This window comes from Quercus robur, chromosome 6 (genome assembly GCF_932294415.1).
Source record: "Quercus robur chromosome 6, dhQueRobu3.1, whole genome shotgun sequence".
In the NCBI taxonomy this organism is placed as follows: domain Eukaryota; kingdom Viridiplantae; phylum Streptophyta; class Magnoliopsida; order Fagales; family Fagaceae; genus Quercus; species Quercus robur.
This window is the reverse complement of record NC_065539.1, coordinates 19,801,289-19,824,822: the sequence shown is the minus strand read 5'-3', so window position 1 is coordinate 19,824,822 and position 23,534 is coordinate 19,801,289. Positions and strand designations below refer to the sequence as shown.

Genomic DNA, 23,534 nt, shown 5'->3' with positions numbered 1-23,534 from the left:
GTAATTGGGTAGATTTAGAATGTGTTTAATGCTTCAAGAAACAAAGTTTCAAGTTCAAGTATTAAAGCTATGCACATCTGTCCAAGAATCAAGTCAGAAAGTGCAGAATTTTAAAACTCGACAGCTAGCATCTATCGAGGTTTAAAAGTTGTTGAAGCCCGTGGCTCAACAGCTAGCCCGATAGATGGCTATCTATCGAGGTTTATGAAATTAAGATTTTCTATTCTGTTTTTCATCCAATCCGTGGTTATATGTTTGGGCTTTCTTTTCTCACAACCCTAAACATATATAAGGATTATTTTAAGGGTCGTGAAAGGTGAGACAAGTTGCATAAGAGCACAATTGCACAAGTGTGAAGAAAAGTGTAACCTGAAACCTAGTTTGCCCTAGTTCTTCATTCTTTTCAAGAAACTGCAGTGTTTTGTACACCATAGGGTTTTGTGACCAAGTAACTTCGTGATCTTCATCATGGGATGAATTGAAGAACTTTGTAGCCAGCATCCTTCTCAAGTTGGTGATCAAGTTGCATATTGGGATCCGTGCAATTGGTTAGTCACCTACTGAGAGTTGTGCATTGAAAGGAGAAATTGTCAATACAGAACAAGTCCAATTGGGTATTGGGGTAAGGGTTCAACTGTAAGTTGGTATAAGGTACTGGGATTCCTTTACTTGTAACTCATTGTTTTGATAATAGTAAATTCTCGGAAGTGATGACCTTAAAATCACCCGGTAGGGTTTTTGCCATGTATTTTTTCCCCATTTGTAAACAAATCACCGTGTCAATTTATTTTCCACTGCATACTTAGTTTAATTGGTGATTTGTTTGTGATATGACGCACTTTGCATGTTAATTTGATTAATTAATAAACTTGGCTAATTAATCAGTTAATTTATTACAAGGGTTCAATATGTTTTTGGCCTATCAAAACCTTATCTACAAATCATTCATTCTTAGTTATTCATAATTTATACAGATATAGAATATAATTTCAAGTATATATCCCCAAAGAAGTACCAACTAAGGCAATACCCTTATTTTGGACAATATTTCCTACAAGTAAATAAATAAAAAGAACAATGGCTCCCCAGAGCTCTCAAGAACGTTCAAGAGAAGAGGAAGCGGAACTTAGTAGAAGAACTAAAAAAGTTAAAGAATCTCACTGCAATGATTCTCAGCAACGCCCCTTCAATGGAATCAATCCAAATGCTATGGGTTCTTCTCAGCTACCCCAAGCCCAACAATGTCAAGAAGTCCTTTAAGTATAAACTAATAGGAGAAATACCAGGTGCCTATGCTCAAGCCTTTGATTTCTCCGAGTATATTGATAATGGCATGGAATCGGAATCGGACTCCAAGGTGGACAGCCTGAGGCAAGGCGTTGCTGCGGTCAGTTTGTCTAAGGCAACTATCCAACGTATTCGAGCCCCTTGGTCTAGTGCCCTCATTATTAAGGTCTTTGGTAGATCAATGGGTTATAACTTCTTGCTATCTAAACTTCATGCTTTATGGAAGCCTAAGGGCAAAACAGATTGTGTGGATTTGGAATGTGATTATTATCTTATAAGGTTCTCTCTCAAAGAGGATCATGATACAGTTCTTATCAAGGGTCCCTGGTTCATCGAGGAACATTTTCTCTTTATTAGACCTTAGGAGGCCAACTTCAGGCCTGAGGAAGACAACATTGCATCGGTAGCAGTCTGGGTTAGGCTTTCACGCCTCCCCATTGAGTACTACGACGTCGAAGCGCTCAAGGAGATTGGCCAAGTGATTGGTACAGTGCTTCGGATAGACACTCACACAGCAACCGAAGCTCGGGGCAAATATGCTAGGTTGTGTGTTCAGATTGATATCAATAAACCATTGATTTATACAGTATTGATTGGCAGGTTCCAGCAATCGGTGGTCTATGAGGGAATAGGAAAGCTATGTTTCTCATATGGTCGCGTTGGTCATCGATGAGAAAACTGTTGCTACACTATCAACCCTTAACCACCGAGCAATCCTGACCAAGCAGAAAATTCACGCTCTTTGGATAGGGAGGTTCGTACTCATGAGCCCACAACTGACACTAAGCGAGAACGAGAAGTACCTGCCCCTGCAAACACCATTCCCACCACTGATACTGGTACGTTGCTCGTACCTGACCATTTGCAAGCAGACAATTATGGCCTGTGGCTTGTAGTTACATGCAAGAAGCATGCTAACAGAATTCCCAAGCATTCCAGTGGCAATACGTCTCCTAAAGCTGCTCCTCTGGTTTCGACCCAACCCCATTATCTTGCTGGCAATAGTCTAGAGGGTGCCCATTCTAAAGATGATAAAAGGAAGTCCTCTAGGCTTGAATCTCCTCCAAAAATTCTGCCTTTCTCTTTTAGGCCTTCTAAACTTTCTCTCCAAGGGCCCAACCTGAAGCTCAAATGCAACCACAAGGGTAAGATGGACATTTCTAGTGCTGGGATTTTGCCTTTACCCAAGTTTGATGTTCCTTCAGATCAGTCTCCATCTCCAAAGTTCTCTGCAACTCGTCCTTGCACTTCTAGCTCTACTGCTCCTTTTGATGGTTCTTTCAAGTCCAAGTGTGATACTCCAAGGGATGATAGTGGTGTTCAACGATTGGTTCATGATGGGAAGCTCATGGTGGTTTCTCGTTCTAATCAACCAAGAGTGCCGGAAAGTGAAAGTCACACGGTGGAAGAGTGTGCCGCAGCTATCTCCAATGCCGTTCTTATGCAAATTAGACCCAAGGCCGGAGCTGATGGAGAGGAGGTTTCCAAGATGCCTACTGATCTTGAGCTTCACCAAGATCGTCCAGGTCTCCCATCCAACCGTATGGACTTTGAGGAAGGAGGTGAGGCTCACACCCCTTCCAGATGATTTCTTTCCCTCCTCTAAATCAGTTATTATGAATATAGTTATCTGGAACTGCAGGGGGGCATTGAAGCCTTCCTTTCAAAACCATGTTAGAGATTTGGCTGCTCAGCATGATCCGGCAATTTTTGTTGTGATGGAAACCCACATTGGAGGTGATAGAGCCAAAGAAATTACTGAGAGACTTCCCTTTCAAGGAGCTATCCATACTGATACCATAGGTTTTGCTGGTGGCCTGTGGCTTCTTTGGGACCCTGACAGGGTGGAGATCACCAACCTGGCTAGCACTGAGCAAGAAATTCACGTTCTTGTTAAGGTGAGATCTTCTAATCTTAGTTGGTTTTTTACGGCTATTTATGTTAGTCCTAGATTTAGAGAAAGACATCTTCTCTGGAATAATTTATCTGCTGTAGCAAATACCCATAATTTGCCTTGGTTAATGGCTAGTGACTTTAATGAGTTACTCTCTACTAATGATAAGTTGGGTGGTAGACCCCTTATCCCCTCTAGGGCCAGTGCCTTTAAAGAATGTCTTGATTTCTGCAACATGGCTGATCTCGGCTTTCACGGCCCGAGATTTACATGGACTAATAAAAATGATTTAAGCTCTCTCATTTAGGAAAGACTGGACAGGTTTTTCGCCAACCCTAATTGGTGTTTGATGTATCCAGAGGCCCAAGTTTCGCATCTTGCTAGGTGCCTCTCGGATCAATGCCCAATTCTTCTTGAGCTTCAACCCCAGAACACCTTCAGGTTGGCCAGACCTTTTTGATTCCAGAGTTTCTAGCTTTCGGATTCCTCCTTTCCGAATGTTGTTCGTAATGCTTAGGCAAATCAGTCCAATCTTGATCAAGCAACTACAACCTTTGTTAAAGAAGCCCAAGTCTGGAACAAGGAGCACTTTGGAAATATTCTTGTTAAGAAGAAAAGGTTGCTGGCTAGGTTATTGGGCATTCAGAAAGCTTTGGCAATTAGCCCAAATTTGTTTCTTGTCAATCTGGACAAACAGCTTCAAGGAGAGCTTAACAAGGTGTTGAATAATGAAGAAGAATTATGGGCGATGAAATCTCGCATCAATTGGATGATCCAAGATGATCGGAACACTTCCTTCTACCATATGTCCACCCTTATTAGAAGAAAGCACAATAAAATCCTTAGTATCAAAGACAACCAAGGAGAGTGGATTTTTGAGCAATCAGCAGTTATGGATTTTATTCAGAATCACTTCCGGAATCTTTTCTCTTCGGAAATGCTTTTTTCTTCCAGGCAGGCTTCTTTCACTCATGCTGATGCTCCTCGCCTCTCTAATTTAGATGTCCAAACTTTATCTCTCCCGGTTCTGGACGATGAAATTAAAAATGCCCTCTGGTCTCTTAAACCCTTCAAATCCCCCGAGCCTGATGGCATTCATGCTGGTTTCTACGAGAGATTTTGGCTGCTTGTCAAGGATTCAATAACAAATGAAATTAAGAAAGTTTTTAGGGAGAGGAAAGTTCCTGCCTATCTGAACCAGACTCATATCGCCCTTATCCCAAAGATTAAAGGTCCTGAAACCATCGGAAACTACCGCTCTATATCCCTTTGTAACTTAGTTTATAAGATCATCTCCAAAATTATTGTTACAAGGATTAGACCGCACTTGGACAAGCTAGTGTCTCCTTTTCAAACAATCTTCGTCCCTGGGCGTAAGGGCATTGATAATGCCATTATTGCGCAGGAGATTATTCATACTATTGGAAGGAAAAGTGGGAAAGTGGGGAACATGGTCATCAAAATTGACCTTGAGAAAGCTTATGATAAACTCGAATGGTCTTTTATTCGGGATGTTCTCCTTGCAGCCAACTTCCCCTCAGAGATGATTCAGTTGATTATGAGCTATGTTTCATTATCCACAGATTCCATCTTAGTCAATGGTGGAGCCCTTGACCCTTTTCTCCCCTCAAGAGGAATCCTCCAGGGCGATCCTCTGTCTCCTTATCTTTTCATCCTTTGTATGGAAGTTTTAGGCAGAATTATTGAGGAAAAATGTTCTCAGAAGGTTTGGACCCCTCTTAAAGCCTCTTCTAGTGGTCCAACTTTTTCTCACTTGTTCTTTACTGATGATTTGCTTCTTTTTGCGAGAGCTAATGAGGAAAATTGTGGTAGTGTGAGAGAGGCTATTGAGGAATTTTGTTCACTGTCTTGGCAGAAAGTTAATTTCTCTAAATCCAAAGTTTTCTTCTCCCCCAATGTTGACCAGGAGCAGAGAGATCGTCTTAGCAATAATCTTGGTATTCGCTCCACTTCTAATCTTGGTAGTTATTTGGGGTTTCCCCTCAGACATGCGGGATCTTCGAACCAAGATCTGAATTTCATTTTGAGCCGTGTTAAACAGAAGCTAGCTGGGTGGAAGTCTAACCTTTTGTCTTTTGCTAGTCGTCAGGTTCTTATCCAAGCTTCCATTAGCTTGATCCCTTCTTATATCATGCAATCTATTCTGCTCCCTTCCAGAATCCTTGACAAATTGGATAAATCTAGTCGGAATTTCCTTTGGGGCTCCTCGGACTCAAAGACGAAAATGCACTAGGTGGGGTGGGATAAAGTTACTAAATCTAAAGCTGAAGGTGGCCTTGGTCTTCAAACGACAAAGGGTAGGAATATGGCCTATCTCTCCAAGTTGAACTGGAGATTTCATGAGGAGAAAAATGCTCTCTGGTCCCAAGTCCTAAGAAAGAAATATTTAACTCGTAGAAGACTCTCCTCTAGTAATGTGAATTCCCTTCCTAGCTCTCGTACCTGGAAGGCTTTTTATAAAGGCAGTGATATCTTCAAGGAAGGAACTAGATGGAGTTTGGGTTGGGACAGTAACATCAGCTTCTGGTTTGACAGGTGGACCTCTAAAGGTCCAATAAGGAGTCTTATCCATGGTCCTGTCACTAGGGAAGAGGAGGAGCTGAGAGTTAGAGATATAGCGTCGGAATTTGGATGGAATTGGTGCAAAATTTCTATGGAGCTTCCTACAAAGACCTATATGGAAATCAAGGCCATGCCTCATTCTCGTGTATTAGAAGAGAAGGATAAACTCATATGGGCTGCTACCTCTAATGGGGAATTTAACCTTGCCAGTGCTTACAAGATTGCTTCAAATCAGGTGGATTTTGTCCTGCTTTTAATGGATGTTGGATTTGGAAATTAAAAATTCTACCAAAAATCCAGTCTTTCATCTGGATGTGCTTACACAAAAGTATTGCAACTCGGGAATGTTTTGACTAAAGGTGCATTCCAATTAACCCTTCCTACCCCCTTTGCCACCAATCTTCAAAATCAATCCTTCATCTTCTTCGGGATTGCCCTACGATTTCTATTGTTTGGCATAATCTAAGTCCTCTTGGCCTCGCTTCTACCTTCTTCTCTCAAGACTTACACACTTAGCTTGAATCCAACTGTAGAACCGGGAATAAGGTTTGCTCCTTCTCTATTCGGTGGCATATCCTTTTTTCTTTTGGAATTTGGTCTATTTGGAATCACCGAAACAAGGTTGTCTTCCAAAACCGTACTCCCTCTTCTTCCCTTCATCAGGAAGTCATCCAAAGGGCAATGGAATTTTTCTTTTGTGCCCAAGGCAGCAGCCTTCATAAGCCGAAGTTGATCAAGATGATTAGATGGGAAAGACCCTATAGGGGTTGGTATAAGTTGAACACGGACGGATCTGCAGCTAGGAATCCTGGGGTTGCTGGGGGAGGCGGCGTGCTTAGGGATGATGCAAGTGTGTGGATTAAAGGCTTTGCTAGACAAATTAGTCATACTACCAGCTTTTTAGCAGAGCTTTGGGCTCTTAGGGATGGCCTTATTATGTGTTCAGAGCTGCATATTAATGCTCTAGAAATAGACTTGGATGCCAAAGTCATCGCTGATCTGATGAATAACTCAGGGTCTTCCACTACTTCTAATTCCTCTATAGTGGCTGATTGCAGGCTCTTGATTTCCCGTTTTCCTCAAGTTAAAGTGAAGCACTGCTATCAAAAATCAAACTCCGTTGTAGATGCTCTTGCCTGTCAAGGATCCAAGCTTCCCTCTGATTTTTTGTATTTCTCTTCCCCTCCCCCCTAGTTGTTTAACGTTTATGTTTCGGACCTCTATGGTCTCTATCATTCCAGGCTTTGCCCTGGCCCAGTTGTATCTTCACCTCTTTTTTAGTTTAATGCATTCTCCAGTTTACAAAAAAAAAAAAATATATATATATATATATATATATTTGCATTATTGTACACAATTGACAAAGGTGGTATCCTTTCTTTTCCTCCTTTTTTTTTTTTTTTTTTTTTTTTTTTTTTTTTTTTTTTTTGTGGCAGATACAAAATATGCATAAAAGTATAAAAGTGGAAACATGCCAAAGGTAAGACTGATCATGGTATAGTACACTTAGTCTCGCTATGACATTATGCACCAAGATTTTGGCCAAGAAAGTCATGACGTCTCTATATATATATTGTTCCATCAGGAGGCGTCCGATCAGCCTGGTGTAGTCTTATTTGACAATGATTTCTCCTTAATTCTCTCTCTCTCTCTCTCTCTCTCTCTCTCTCTCTCTCTCTCTTAGAAGGCATCTGATTTGAACTTCAGAGTGCTTACCATTGCCTAACATGGACCACGACAATGCTCTCCCTATGTGCAGGACCCATGTGGTGCTATGTTACAATAGAGCTCCATCTCGAACCCACATCAATCCTCATTTCTTGGACCTCGGATGCATGGTCTTCATTCATAAGGGAAGTGAAATTCTAGTACCAGACTCGGCACATGCACAACTGAATTCCTCAGCATACCAATTATGGATTTCATAATGTTATCACTGAATCATCCTCCCTAAAGTCCTAGCACTTACATTTTCTCAGCAACAGAAAAAAGTGCTAATAATCAAATTAATAAAGACCCAAAATTTTGAGTAGTCCTTTATAATTTTCTTCTCTTAATCAAACCAAACAAGTTTATTTTTGTTCATTTCCTTGATTTATATCCAAAGAGAACTCAGTCAGAAGTTACATCAACAGTTTCCGTACAAAAAAAAAAATTGAAATCTGACCATACAACAAAGAATCACAAAATTGAGAAAGATTCTAAATATATTTGTTTAGAAGAAAAAATAAAAACTGAGCTTTAAAAAAAAAATCTTATTTTTGTCTTCTGAAGAGGTTCCATTCACTACCCAAAAAAAAAAAAAAAACTGTTGCAACAACATTTTTAGTTGCAATAAAGTCAAAGTCATTGCAATAACATTTTATTGCAACAAAAAAAATTGTTGTGCATTATTGAATAAAATTTATGGCAATAGGTAATTGCAACAAAAATATATAATTAGAATTATCACGTAGCCCCACTACCCAATTTTTCGTTTTTCTTTTGAATCTCACAAAATCTATAAAAACTAATTTAAATTCCCCTTTTTTTAATAATAACTCTCAATCTAAATTCCTATTAGAAATTACAAGCATTTTGGGAGATCCAAAAGTTAGGGTCCACAATTGGATAGGTCCTTAATACTGTGATAATGATGTAAATAGTGTTCAAACAATATCTAAATTTAGGATTTTTTTAAAGGAAAGAGTTAACAAATGCCCTAAGAGCATTTGTTAATGAACTATTTTTAAAAAATTTGTATGGGAAAAGAAAAAAAAAATCAATTAATGTTTTAACAGCCTTTTCAATTTCCAATAAAAGTGATATAAAAATTTTTCTTAAATAGTTTATTATTCATTGCCCTAAGGGCACCCATTAATTGTTAAAATGACCCTTTTTTAAATTAGTAACTTTACTTCTTCTCTATTATTTAAAGTTTTAAAACATGAGAAATTGAGGGCATTTTGGGAGATCCAAAAGTTAAGGTCCACAATTGGATAGGTCCTAAAAGAATAGTGAGTATAATATTATGGTGTCAAAGTCCTAGATAACAAGAGAGAGCTTTAATTTTTTTTTTTTTTTTTTTTTGAGAGAAAAGGAGAGAGAGCCTTAGAACAAGATGTCGATCCTATTTACTAATATAAACTCATATATTTAGGTATTATTATTGCAATGCTTGTATTTGGGTGTGGAAATAGTATTCAAAGTTGCTCTAAACTATTGCCTGAGCATTTTTGTGCTCGATGCCTATGAACAAGTGGTGGCTATTTTGGTCATTGCACCTTTTGCAATGAATATTGACAGGTAAACAGTAAACTTCTCTTCTTTCTCTTTCCTTGAACATTATATATACACTACTACAGTCTACACATACGATGATTAATAGTTTTTCTTTTTATCAAAATGTATTTTATTAACAAATTTGTCCAAATCTTACAGAATTAGAAGGGTATAATTCATGACATGTTCAATTTTTGTTAAACTAGTTGTGCTCACTTTACTAGAGTAAGTATTCTTCAAGCTGATATGGACCATACCACATCATCAGACTAACATCTTATACCCAACACATCGCTTCCTTTATTAACATATAAGACTAAAACATCTTAAATGTTATTGACTTGGCAGGCCAATATTTGGCATGAACATATATGTGCTAGGAATGAAGTATACAACAGCCATGGTTGCAGCCACATTGAGCAATACTCTTCCTGTCATGGTGTTCCTATTAACTACTTTCATCTATTTTACAGGATAATTGGTGCAGTGACAATAATTGTGGGGATATATGTTCTCGTCTAGAGGAAAAGCAAAGAGGAATCAACAAATGAGAATAGTGTAACTGTTTAACAAACTCTCACTTGTTAAAACCTAATATGTATTTTAAATAACAACTGTTACCTTTATCTAAGCAGGACTTCACCACCTTCATCCAAGAGAGGTTGGATAGGTACTTTGCAAATCCTGACTGGTGCGTCATATACCCAGAAGCACAAGTCACCCATCTTCCAAGATGTTCCTCAGACCATTGCCCTGTGCTATTAGAGCTTCAGCCTCACTCCAATATCAGGCTTAGGAGGCCATTCAGGTTTCAAAGGTTCTGGTTGTCTGATGACTCCATCTCTAATGTTGTTCGTAGTGCTTGGTCAGATCATTCGGATTTAAATGAATCCATATTAAGATTTACAAGAGAGGTCACAACTTGGAACAGGACCCACTTTGGCAATATTTTTGCTAAAAAGAGAAGGATATTGGCGCGCTTGAATGGCATTCAAAAAGCCATGGTGGATAGGCCTTCCAGTTTTCTTATCGATCTCGAAAAGAAGCTCCAGATAGATCTCTTGCTAATTCTCAACCAAGAAGAGCAGCTTTGGGCCATGAAATCTCGTATCAACTGGATGGTTCAAGGTGATCGCAACACCTCCTTCTACCATGTCTCTACTCTCATCAGAAGAAAGCATAACAAAATCCTAAACTTGAAAAATTCCCAAGGTGAGTGGATCAATGATCTCCCCGATGTCATGGGATTTGTTCGTATCAGCTTCCTGAAGCTTTTTACTACTGAACTGGATATCTCTTCTCTCTCAGTTCCTAGCTATGACTTGGATAACCCTCATTTATCCATTGAGGAGGCCCATCTCATCAATCTTCCGGTGACAAATGAGGAAATCCACCATGCTTTATGGTCTCTAAAGGCTTTCAAGGCTCCAGGGCCCGATGGCCTTCACGCGGGTTTTTTCCAAAAATTTTGGCCTCTGGTGGGCAGTTCTGTTTCAAACAAGATCAAGAATATTTTTATAGAGAAAAGAGTTCCATCTCCCCTCAACCAAACTTACATTTCCCTCATTCCGAAGATTAAGGGTCCAGAAACCATTGGGAACTACAGACCCATCAGCCTCTGCAATACAGTGTATAAAATCATAACGAAGATTATAGTGGCTAGGATTAGACCTTACTTGGATAAGCTTGTTTCTCCGTTCCAAATAGCTTTTGTCCCAGGTAGGAAGGGAGTGGATAATGCCATTATTGCCCAGGAAATTATTCACTCTATCAGTAGGAAAAAAGGAAATGCTGCCTACATGGTTATTAAAATTGACTTAGAAAAAGCCTACGATAGATTGGAATGGTCCTTTATAAGAAATGTCCTGATTGCAGCAAATTTTCCTTCAGAGTTGATCCAACTCATTATGAGCTGTGTTTCTTCGACTTCTACATCTATCCTTTTCAATGGTGGTACCCTTGACCCCTTCCTCCCTTCAAGGGGTATTAGGCAAGGAGACCCACTCTCTCCTTATCTTTTCATACTGTGCATGGAGGTGTTGGGTAGAATTATTGAGGAAAAATGCTCCAAGAAAGTTTGGAAACCAGTGAAAGCCTCGATTAGTGGCCCGGCTTTCTCCCATTTATTTTTTGCTGATGACCTTCTCCTTTTTGCTAAGGCAGATACAATCAACTATACCAATATTAGAGAAGCTCTTGATGAATTTTGCATGATTTCAGGGCAAAAGATAAATTCCACCAAATCCAAAGTACTTTTCTCGCCTAATGTAGATAGAGATCATAGAGAAGCTCTTTGTGAAATTCTTGGGTTCCATTCAACTCCAAACTTGGGCACTTACTTGGGTTTTCCAATGAGGCATGCTGGGTCTTCTAATCAAGACTTAAACTTTGTGCTGGATCGTGTTAACCAAAAGCTTGCTGGTTGGAAGGCAAACCTCCTCTCCTTTGCTGGTAGAAGAGTCCTTATTCAAGCCTCTACTAGTGCCATTCCATCCTATGTCATTCAAACTACTCTCCTTCCTACAAGAATTCTTGATAGTTTGGATAGATTGAACAGAAATTTCCTTTGGGGATCTGATGGTAAAAGGAGGAAGATGCATTGGGTGGGCTGGAACAAAGTGACTCGGCCTGTGGTGGAGGGTGGTCTTGGTTTACAAACTGCCAAAGGCAGGAACCTGGCTTATCTAGCTAAGTTGAATTGGAGACTTTATACTGAAAAAGATGCCCTATGGTCTAAAGTTATGAGGAGCAAGTACTTGTCTCCTAGAAGGGCTGCTTCCAATAATGAGAATGCTCTCCCAAGTTCTCGTATTTGGAAAGGAATGAAGAAAGGAATGGAAGTCTTTAAGGAGGGCACTAGATGGAGCCTTGGTAGGGACAGCAATTTAAGATTTTGGTTGGACAATTGGACCTCTTATGGCCCATTGCAACAGCTTATCCAAGGGCCTCTTAACAGAGGGGAAGAAGAGATGAGAGTTGGGGATATTGCTGCAGTGAATGGTTGGGATTGGGGGAAAATTTCTATGGTGATTCCATCAGCGATTGAATTAGAGATTCAAGCCATGCCTCGTGCCTGTGTTGCTGATGAGGAGGATAGACTTATTTGGGCTGCCACTTCTAATGGGGTTTTTAATCTAAATAGTGCCTATCTCTTGGCAAGCAATCAGATTGATCATCAAATCGAATTTAATGGTAAATGGATTTGGAAGCTCAAGGTGCTGCCAAGGATGCAATCTTTCATTTGGCTGTGTTCCCATAACAGCTTAGCCACTCGGGAGTGTCTTGCTTCGAGAGGTATCCCTATCTCTACAATCTGTCCAATATGTCAGCTAGATTCTGAATCAATCCTTCACCTCCTTAGGGATTGTGACTTTGCCTCCAATCGTTGGCAGAATTTAGGAATGGGAGATCTCAGCTCAGATTTTTTCTCTCTAAATACTAGTGCATGGTTGGAAAAAAATTGCAAATTAGAGAAAAGGACTGGATACTTTCAAATCCCTTGGAACATTTTATTTGCCTTTGGAATATGGATATTATGGCAGCACCGAAACAGGGTGGTTTTCAAAAATCTACCCACTGGTCAAGCAATCCACAAAGAAATCACCCAAAGAGCAGTTGAGTTTGTTTTCTGTGCTCAAAACGTGGCTGCCTGCAAGCTTCGAGTTGAAAAGCTCATCAGATGGGAGAGACCTCAAAGGGGATGGTTTAAACTTAACACTGATGGTTCTTCACTAGGTAATCCTGGTATGTCAGGTGGTGGTGGTATTCTCCGAAACGATGCAGGTTTATGGGTTCATGCTTTTTCTAGGCATATTGGAACCACAACAAGTTTCCTAGCTGAACTTTGGACCTTGAGGGATGGGCTGATCATGTGTCAAAATCTTCAAATCAATGCTCTAGAAATTGAGTTGGATGCTAAAATTATTGCTAATTTGATGAATGATTCTAGCAATACTAACGGTGTAAATTCTGCTATGGTGGCTGACTGCAGGCTCCTAATTTCCCAAGTTCCGCAAGTTAAAGTGATGCATTGCTACCGGGAAACAAACCGTTGTGCTGATGGTCTTGCTAGAGTAGGAAACAAACAGCTTGATGCTGATATAATGTATTACAATGCCCCCCCTCCCTGTTTGCGTGACTGTTATCTTTCAGATTTGTATGGTCTGTACCATGTTAGGATTTGTCCTAACTCTGATGTTGCTGTGCTTCTTTAGTTGAATGAAATTCCCTTTTAACCAAAAAAAAAAAAAAAACTGTTACCTTTATCCATGTAGTTGGGGTAGAAGATGGGTATGAAAAATCGGAGGATATTGATGTTGGTAGTTAAACTTAATTTATATTATGAAATTTTAGTCTATATATTTATGAGAGTTAGGGTGTTCGATCTGAACATAGGTGACCCAACTAATTCTTGCAATCATTGCAAGAAATATAAAATAGTATTGCAACAAAAATTTTCTAGCAAGAATTTATCGTAATGACATTGTTTGTAATTGCTATAAGATGTTAAAATAATTTTTTTCGTTGCAATAAGTTACTACAACAACGATTTGCATTGCAATATATCATTTTGATGACTTGATTCATTGCACTAAGATATGACAACAACAACAATTTTTATTGCAGCGAGGTATTGTAATGATAGATTTCGTTGCAATAATTTATTGCTTACAGTTTTTCTCAGCAATTAATTCTCTATATTATTTTAGGTTTGGCTTACTGCGGCAACATGTTTACTTATGATAGAGGTACATATTGCTTCAATAATTAATTTCATTATAGTTTATTGCAAAATAAATAAATAAATAAAAATAGAAGTCATTGCAACGATAAAATATTGATATAAAAAATTAGCATTTTTTAATTTATTATTGCAACAAAAATGAACCTAAGGATGCAATAGATATTTATTGCTATTTTATTTTTCTTTTGTTTGCAATAGGTATTATAGTAATAGACATTTTTCCTTGTAATGATTCCATCCCGATCTCCTTCACTCACCTCGCCAAACTCACCCTCAAAACCAAACCAAGCCGCTGGACTCCTTCACTCGCCTCGCCAAATTACCAAGCAGTTGGTTTCATTCCCTACGGCTTATTGCCATGCCCTTTATTTAAAATTTATTTAGGAGTTTTTTTGTGCATTTTTTTAAAAACAGTATCATGTATTTTGGATTTTGGATTTTGATGGGTTTTACTTTATTCAAAGCATAGTGCAACACCCTAGATCAATATATATCACCGGCCCAACCTTCCCTTTTTGTAGGTATTTCCAATCAGAACTCATCAAACCATCCAAATAGTAAGACCAAAAGAAACTGCAGATATCAATCCAAAATGGATGTATCACTGACTAAACATAAAAACACACACCACTACCACTACCAAGAACAAGAACAAGAACAAGTCATTGAGTTAACGTAGAGCCAAGGGAAGATGATTAAACATCATGTTGAAAAAGGTCAGGTTAGGTGGACTGTGGACACAATCACTGCTCACTAACATATTGTAGATAACAGAGAGAGAGGCAGTGGGAATAGAAGTGGGAGAGAGCTTTTTGCCATTGGATTTTCCAAGTTGATAGCACACGAGAAAAATCACCCACTTCATTTCTTTAAGTGAAGGGGCCGGCCCAAAATTCTGACCCTCTTTGTTATTTTATTTTTATATATCTCTTAATACTCATCCCCCATCGATATTGTTATCACTATCCTCACAAACCATCATCATTGTTTGATAGTATTTCTACGAAAAATATGCCTTTTTAACTTTTAAGACTCTGAAACGTGTTCTTTTCGCAAAGTTCTTCAGCACCAATACCTTAATAAGCATTCTATCTAGCAGTCTATAGGTCATTTTTGTTTTCCTATCACCTATATACTATATTATTAAAGTGGGAGTGCAATAAAAGATTCAATTTTTTTTTTTTTTGGGTACTATATACTATTGTGTCAAAGGGTCATTATTCTAATTAGATCTCAAATCCTCTAATCTCCTGTTAGATTTTTCCAATTTCGTAGTGTAGAAGCTCTAATTAGTACCTTCTCATAAAAAAATTTAAAAAAAAAAAAAAAAAGAAAGAAAGAAAAAGAAGCTCTAATTAGTAATGACAACAAGACATGATTAGAAAGAGATAGAAGTCTAATTATGTTTCCAAACCTTATTAAATTATAAGAATTTTTTTTAATATTTAAAAAAAAAAATCAAACTTGCTATATTTATAAATAGTTATGAACTTGTATAATGTAGATGAAAAAAAATTATATATAACACATAGAATTTTTTTTTTTTTAATCGTTATATTTATATAGGTAGTTATGAACTCGTATAATGTAGATGAAAAAAATTATATATGATATATACAATTTAATTAATAAATAAAATATTAAATTATAAATTTTGGACAAATAAAAAATGACAAATGTTATTCTATAATAATTTAATCATTACTTTTTTCCAGTAAAAAATTAATATTGTTAATAGGTTTATATTCACATATAACAATTATTAATTATTATGATATTTTTTATTTGAAGACAGTTACGATATATTGCTAACTCTCAAACAATTTCCTCTCAACAACTAAAATTTTGTATTTTGATTTTTTTTTTTTAATGATTAAAGGCTTTCAAAGCTCACAATACATGTGAAGCATAATAATAGTAATTATATTTTATTATGAGAAATGATATGTTTACAACATTTTTACAACAAATCCTAAGTGGTAAGTTGTTACTAGTTGTAATTGTCGAGGCAAAAAAGTAATCTTAGCGTTAGTTTGAAATTTGAACCAATAACAACTAACCACTTGTGATTTGTTGTAAAAATGTTATAGACGTAGCATCTCTCTTTTATTATTATACTGTTAGAATTCTTTCATAACGCTTCAAAGTTATCCAACAATCATAAAAGTAAAACCGTTGATGTGTAATAATGAAACGGAAACCCAGCTATACCTAAGCGAACCCGTCACATGCAGACACAAACGTCAAACAATAAAATTGTCCATACTCTATAATCTATATATAGTATACTGCCCTACTTTTAAATGTTGCACTATAATAGACGTTAGGTTGTGGTTGGAACGGGTGGGAGATGAACATCATGTGATTGCCACGCAACAATTGTCGGGGGGTCAGTGTTACAAATATGCCACATAAGTAATTTGATAACGGAAAATCCTATTACATACTTTTTAACTGCACACCCCGTATTTACTTGCTTTTGAAATCGTATTTTTAAAACACAATTTTAATAAAAATTATAAAATTGTGAAATCGTATTTTATAAATACAATTTCAGTCCATGCAACTGGTGTGCATCGATAAGCATGTACTAAAAAATGTATTTTTATTGGTTTTAAATAATTTTATTTTAGTTGAGAGTCGCAACCTAATTTCATAGCGGTGAAAAAAAGCACGTGTAGAGTGAAACATCCCTACAGTAAACACTTGCTTATTGTATATGATATTTTAAGACCCATTATAAATAATTTCTCCTAGTATATTTGTGTAATTTGTTGAGGTAATTACCTTCTTCTTCTTTTCTTTTCTTTTCTTTTCCATTTTTTTTTTTTTTTTCTTGAGAAGGTGTTGAGGTAACTACTTATGAAGCCATTCAGCCAGAAATGAAATTATTATAAAACCATAATAAGAAAGAGAAATGACTGATCAGCTTTCCTTACTCTCACTGAGATTGCATTTCTATAATAATAATATTATTATGACGTTGCGACTTCAACTAGGATTGTATAAACCATTGTAAAATTTTTAAATCACGCTTGATGGCTGATGCATATCCTTGGATAGAGTGGATAGACCCATTATTTTCGGTTTGACTTTGAATGCAAACTTAAGTCACAATGTCACATGAATATAAGGGTGTTGACAAAAGCAAAAGCTACTCCCTTAAAAAAAAAAAAAAAAAAAAAAAAAAAAAAAAAAAAAAAAAAGAGAAGCAAAAGCTACTCTTTTGCATAATATAAAAATGAGAAATGTTAATTGGTCCCCTAAAAGTATTTGTTAGTGAACTACTTTAGAAAAAAATTATAGGAAGAAAAAAAAAACAAGTAATAATTTGATAGTTTTTTTACTTTCCATAAAAATAGTGTCAAAATTTTCCTCAAATAGGTTGTTAACAATTACCCTAAAAGCACCTATTAACATAAACTATACAAAATAAAACCATTTAAGAATCCTCTAGACTCTAGAGTTGTTAGGAATTGTAGATACTAGGGGTATGTTTGGTAACTGTTTTTTTTTTTTCCTTATTTTATATTTTCAAAAACAATATTTTATTTTTGAGACTAAAAAACTTATTTGACAACTCAAAATAGACAGAAAGCAAAATCTGTTCTCAAAACTCAATTTGTGAAGGAAATTGAAACATGCAAAAGACTGTTTTCAGTTTTTAATTTTTAAAAGTCCATGAAAACACGCATTTAATTTAATGAATCTGTCTCATTTACTGAGTTAGCATTAGAGTTCAAATCCTAGTAACAACATATTTTAGTATTTTCTATTTTTTTCTTCAAAAAAACTATATTTTTAATTTTAGCTAACCAAAAATGTTTTTTATTTCAAAAATACAAGAAAATTTTTTTTTCTTTATATTCCCAAAAAAAGTTTTTGAAATAGAAAACAAAAACTGTTACCAAATATAACCTAGATAACTCTATCTTAGATTTCTTAAAATCCAATCCATTTGTTTGGAAAGGAATTGATTTAATTTTATCATAATATCAACAATTAAACAAACATTGACTATCTCTATTTTGGTATCTACTTATGTTATTAATGGTATGGAAAAATCTAATCCATTTATTTCAAATTGGATGAGTTGAATTTTAGGAAAATCTAGAGCTAAACTGATTTTTTTTTTTAATAGAAAGAAAATCTAAAATATCTTAATTAAGCTTTGAATGTCAGTATTCCAAGTGTTTTATTGCAACTTAAAAAAAGTTAAAATTAAATATTTCAAATGTAAAAAATAATATAATATTGTCCTAATCTATTTTAGTCCAAAATTTTAAAATATAATAAAGGGGGAAATCAGATTAAAATTTAGAAAGTGCAATTTATAATTTATTCTATAACGTACCCTCAAATTATTGTATTTGCGAACATATAGGAATCGTTCATGGACATTTTGAAGCATTAATGGTTATTTAGCTTTTGTAACATATTACAAATTCAAACTTTAAAGCATTAGAGGCAAACCCTGCCTTTATAAATGCTTCACTAATCCCAACACAAATGTCCATAGAGCATTTTTCAATCTTCATTTCTTAACTTAGATCAAAATTAAAGTGATAATGTGAGGTGTACATGGGTAAGGTTGGAGGGTTTTTTAATCGAACCCAAGCTTATCAAGTTTTTAACCTAACACATGCCATAATGTGGGTAGAAAACTACCCACATAGATTTGGTTAGGTTGAATTGGGTTGGGTCAGTGACTTATGCGTTACATGTTTGATGTGCCTTAAAAAATTTGGTCTTTCACTAACTATTTGTTGATACCCATTCACGACACATTTTCTATGAGCCCGATTCAACAAAGCCCTACTTCCTTGTGGGTTCAATTCATGTATTATATTATATTTTATTATTTTAAGCATGACCCAAGCCCATGCAACTTACTGGAGAAAATTGAGGAAGTGCGGTTTGGAGGGTATGGGTCGGTTCTTTTCGGACATTTTGCATGAGCTGAGCCTATGCGTGCTACCAAGTGGGCAGGGGACACTGGTAGCACCTCTGGCTTATAGAGGAAGTCTTGTACACAAAATTTTCATCCCAAAAGAGCTTTTATGCTCTAGATGACTGTGGCACAACTTTTCTGCTCTACCATTTTTTGCCTAAAACACATAGCTAACCCTAAGTGGCTGGCCTTGTTTGCTGCAACAACCAAATGCAATCTCCAAGGACTTGCCATGTCTAGAAAACATCAACCGATGAATTTAAGCTACTTTATTTCCCAAATTATGTGAAAAGCAAGGCATCTCTCTTACCCAATTAAATCAAATCTAACCATAACTTCTTTAATTAATACCTTGAGGTTCAAAACCTCTTTTATTGACCAAAAATAGTCACTTAGAGCACCCCAAGTTCAATACAAAAGGCCCCAATCATATTCAAAAGGAACGAATCGCATTTTCCCTATAGAGTTGAAACTTGAAAGCAAAAATCCACTGAACTATGAAACATTCTCATAATTCTGAACCTTAAGGATGGAAATATGGGTACAAGACAACCTTCCCTCTCTTTCTCACAACCTCTCTCAATTTCCTCTTCTCGTTGACTGTGGATCAAAGTTTTAGACTTGTTATGTTTTTATGTTTTTTTTTTTTTTGCACTTTTGTTATGCTCATTCAGCTAGTTAACATTCTCGCAATTCTGAAGCATAGGGGTGGAAATATGGAGGAGAACCTTCCCTCTCTTCCTCACAACCTCTCTCAATTTCCTCTTCTCGTTGACTGTGGGTCAAAATTTCAGACCTGTTATATTTTTATGCTTTTTCTACACTTTTGTTATTAGCATTTTGATTCTCTCTTGTCAAAACACCATTAGCCTTTTGTTCATTATACATTTGAAATGTTGGGCTTAATTCTCCACAATAAACACATTTAAAGAACCCAAGGGGAGATTTGGGCAATTCTCGCATTTTTGGCCCTTATTGCAAAAACGTCCCTGACACTATTTAATTACATTTTTTTAGTAAATTATTACAATTCACATAATATATCGAAATTATATTGCAAATTTTCGAACTCATCAAAACTAATTCTTAAAATACCAAAATAAATCAAAGTAAAATTTTAAAATAAGAGTAATAAAATAAACTTAAATATATGGTGTCTCAAATTGGATTAGATAAAGTGGGGAGAAAGAAATTATCAACTCGAATCCAATCTAAACTAAGACTCAAAATAAAATTCCCCACTCACTAATTCAACGAAACCAACCTTGTTGAATTAATGGGTTGGATGCACACTCCTAACCCTAACAACAATAGTTAGAAGTTATCATTGTCTTTTGAGTAATTACTCCTTGAATATGTCTTTTCAAATGTCCATACTTTGGATGGGTGAAGTGCAAATGCCTAAAGCAATCTACTGCTAGAAGTTATCATTGTCTTTTGAGTAACTACTCCTTGAATGTGTCTTTTCAAATGTCCATATTTTGGATGGGTGAATTGCAAATGCCTAAAGCAGATACTAATTAGGACTTGACCTTGATACTTAGCCCAAAAATAAAGAAACCATGATACAAGTAACTAGTGTCCTAGGTCATTAAATTAAGGGGATTTTTCCTTATATAATAAGTTAATGTATATTTAATAATCTATTAAAAGATTTTTATTTTGTCAAACTATATACATATATTAAGAAACTACATCTAATTACCATGAATTTGTACGTGCAAAACAGTAAATTATTAATAACTTTTTTGTTTGTGGGTAACCTATATCCTCAAAGTAACATTATCCAAAAGTACCATAAATACGTACTCCATTCTTTTATATAAATGATAGGTCCTACTAATTAAATTTATTATGAGACTCATCATTCATGTGAAAGAAGAAAATACGCATTTATGATACTCCGAAATTACCTAATAAATTTTCTAAAACAAAAATATATCAAATGGAATGCAAAGAGTTTGGTGCGGTGCCCTTATGAGTTATGACCTTCCTAACTTTAACTAATAAATGAACATTGATTTAGAGCACCCACCCTCTCATCCTTCTTTTATAAATGAAAATGCGGATTACATTTTTTGGACCTCAAAGTTAGTTCAAACACCAAAACAACAACCCCACCCCCCCACCCCAAAGAAACTATTCAAAATGAAACAAAAAATTTCAAATTCTTAAACACTTGATTTGACTACTTTCCACTTTTGTCAAAAAAAAAAAAGAAAGGAGGATGGGTCCAAAACAGCATCAAAACCAATTTTGACGTTAGAATCGAAGGCACAGTGTGCATAGTGAAGCACTTCACAGAGTTCTATTAGAGTTTTGGAAGCATTTGATTTGCTCTATTTGAAGCAGAAAGAGAGAAAGACCCCCATACAATACTCCCAAGTAACACTCCCACCTCTCTCTCGAATCTCTCTCTTTTTCTTTCTCTCTCTCTTTTTTGTTTTTTACAATAAAAAGAAGGAATGAATAAAAAATATCTCGGTTTGGGTTACTTCGAAAATTGGATTCTAGAGAGAGCGTAGACCCTACGCCACACGTTTCCTATAGCCCCATTCATAATTTTCTTGCTTTCCAACGGCCAACCAAGTTAAGATTTTTGAACTGTTTCAAAATCATTCAAAAATCAAAACCCCCCAAGTCCTATCCCCCAAACCCAAATATCTCTCCCCCGCGCACTATCACAAGTCACAAATGAGTCAAATTGCCCACCATTATAGTTCTAACTTTGAATTTTTTTAATAAAAAAAAAAAACACTAAAATAGAGGGAAATAAATAGAAAAATACTAAGTAATAATTAAAAAAAAAAATACATATTAAAGTCTTCCTAATCACTTACATGCCTAATCAACCTACCTCACCCACCATGGAAAAAAATGTACACTAAACTAGGGGCCCGTTCGAACCGGGTTCACTCATCAATGTCTCCGGTTCTTTTCCTATCTTCTCTGTTCCCTATTTTTAATCTAACTAGATTAATTTTTTTTTTTTTTTTTTAAGAAAAAAATATAATATTACTCAAAAACTGGGCACAACCGCAGGAGCCAAACTGGACTGAGTCGTCACGTCCGGCACTTCCTTCTTCCGCCGCATCTCCAGCACTTTACGGTGGTGGTTGGAGTGCAACTCGTTCGAGAAAGTCGGGCTACAAGCGGGTCTGTATTCGGGTAAGAGCCGACCCGACTTGAACCGAACACCGCAAGCGTTACAAAGAGTTTTGGCTCCTAGTGGACCGGTTCTCCACTGTGGTGTCTTCTGCACACCGCAATGGCTGCACCGCCTCGGAGTCTGGGTTCCACCCACAGTTTCCTTGGGTTTTTTCTTCTGCTTCTTCACCGGCGGTTGTGCTTCAGCGTAAACCGGCTCGAGGTTCTGCCCTGGATTAACGTAGATGAACCAAGGGCTTGAAGGAGACGAAGATGAGGACGAAGAGGTGGTTGTTGAACTCGAAGAAGACTCTGTAAGCGAAGGGGACCCAAGAGACCAAACTCGACCGCCGGTTCGAGTGCGTTTGCTTCTAGCCTTGGCCGGAACCGGAGTCTTGAAACACGGCTTTTCCGGTTCAGGTTCAGGTTCTGGCTCAGGCACTTTGGGCTTGTCGGTTAAAATAACGGTCGGATAAGGCTCAGAGAATTCCGAGAAAGAATCCTCAACAAAATGGGATAGCCATTCTAAGTCCGCTAATTCATCCGCCTGTTATAAAAAAAAAAAAAAGACGGTGACTTTGGTCAATAACTACCGACCTAAACCTTAAAAGAAACCGCTTTTTTTTAAGAGAGAAAAAAAAAATAGTACCGGAACGCCGAGTTCGCTTGTGGGTACGGAGCCAAACTCGTCTTTGCTGGCAGTGAAAGTAGTGGTTTTGGTGTTGGAATTTTCGTGGTCAGAGACAAAGCTTTTATCTTTTACCTCTTCTTCTTCTTTCACAAACCCATCTTCGTTAGACAAGTCAAGGAGTTCATCTACAAAAAAATCGTCACAAGCCAAGCCATTTTGCTCCTTCACTGCCCACAACTCTTCAGAAGCCGCCTGTGGGGTTGGTTTCAAGGCCATTTCTTTCCTAAAACTGGTTTTCAAAGCCGCTTCCACGCATTCCATTTCCGTTTTGCACTACAAAAACAAACAAAACCCAAATTTTAAAAGACAGAAAAACTTCGTAAAAAAAAAAAAAACCCAAAATTTGTTCCATGTTTTTCACAGCCCAAAAAGGTGTTACCTGAACAGAACGATAAGTTTGAAAAGGAAGAGAAGGGAGAGACGTAGTGATGGTGGTAGTGGTGGGTGCAGAAGAGGGTGGGTTGGAAGAAGTAAAGGTGTGGAATTGGAAGAAAAAGGGGTGGTGAGTTCGGTAAAGCATTGAATAAGAAAGGAAAGCGTCCGTGGCTCTTACTAAAGTACCCGTTTTTGTCTCTCTCTCTCTCTCAATTTAATTTTCTACCCTTTTAATTTTTATCTCTCTATATTTGTGTGTATATATTTATACTTTTGATAAATAAATATACGTTGCTATACACATCTAACGGAACTGATCAATAAATACGCAAAATTATTATAAAAAAATTGTTCACGGGGGCTGCCCCTGTGAAAGGGTACCCGGGTACAATATAGAAAGGTTGTGTCAAGGCTGAGTGGGACTCATATGATATGTCTATCTATAGGCTGCTACCAAATTTATGAATCTTCCTTCCGTTTAAAACATTTCAAATTTTTGAAAGAGATGTAAAAACTAAAAACTAAATAGGATATGGTGTTGTCTGTTCTAGGAAAAAAAATAAAAAATAAAACTAGGTTCGTGAGGACCTAGGAAATCGCC

The 23,534-nt window shown here is 36.6% G+C and overlaps 2 protein-coding genes across 2 annotated transcripts; one reads left to right on the top strand and one right to left on the bottom strand.

The window, feature by feature from the left end:
* Positions 1–6,445: 6,445 nt before the first annotated feature.
* On the top strand, positions 6,446–13,239 carry LOC126689961 (uncharacterized). Its single transcript, XM_050385110.1, has 4 exons — positions 6,446–6,902; positions 8,944–9,049; positions 9,374–9,464; positions 9,661–13,239. The coding sequence occupies exons 1-4, from the start codon at positions 6,446–6,448 to the stop codon at positions 13,237–13,239; spliced, it is 4,233 nt and encodes a 1,410-aa protein (XP_050241067.1).
* An 8,254-nt stretch (positions 13,240–21,493) lies between these two features.
* On the bottom strand, positions 21,494–23,156 carry LOC126733154 (GATA transcription factor 5-like). Its single transcript, XM_050436346.1, has 3 exons — positions 22,938–23,156; positions 22,517–22,831; positions 21,494–22,414 (listed from the first exon to the last, which is right to left on the bottom strand). The coding sequence occupies exons 1-3, from the start codon at positions 23,076–23,078 to the stop codon at positions 21,740–21,742; spliced, it is 1,131 nt and encodes a 376-aa protein (XP_050292303.1). The 5' UTR covers positions 23,079–23,156; the 3' UTR covers positions 21,494–21,739.
* Between the last annotated feature and the right edge of the window lie 378 nt (positions 23,157–23,534).

Coding starts and splice junctions, on each gene's coding strand:
- LOC126689961 (XM_050385110.1), top strand. CDS start 6,446: ATGGAATTTTTCTTTTGTGCCCAAGGCAGCAGCCTTCATAAGCCGAAG. Junction 6,903..8,943: donor CGTTGTAGATGCTCTTGCCT/GTCAAGGATCCA, acceptor GTGTGGAAATAG/TATTCAAAGTTGCTCTAAAC. Junction 9,050..9,373: donor TTTGCAATGAATATTGACAG/GTAAACAGTAAA, acceptor TTGACTTGGCAG/GCCAATATTTGGCATGAACA.
- LOC126733154 (XM_050436346.1), bottom strand. CDS start 23,078: ATGCTTTACCGAACTCACCACCCCTTTTTCTTCCAATTCCACACCTTT. Junction 22,832..22,937: donor AAACTTATCGTTCTGTTCAG/GTAACACCTTTT, acceptor TTGTTTTTGTAG/TGCAAAACGGAAATGGAATG. Junction 22,415..22,516: donor CAAGCGAACTCGGCGTTCCG/GTACTATTTTTT, acceptor TTTTTATAACAG/GCGGATGAATTAGCGGACTT.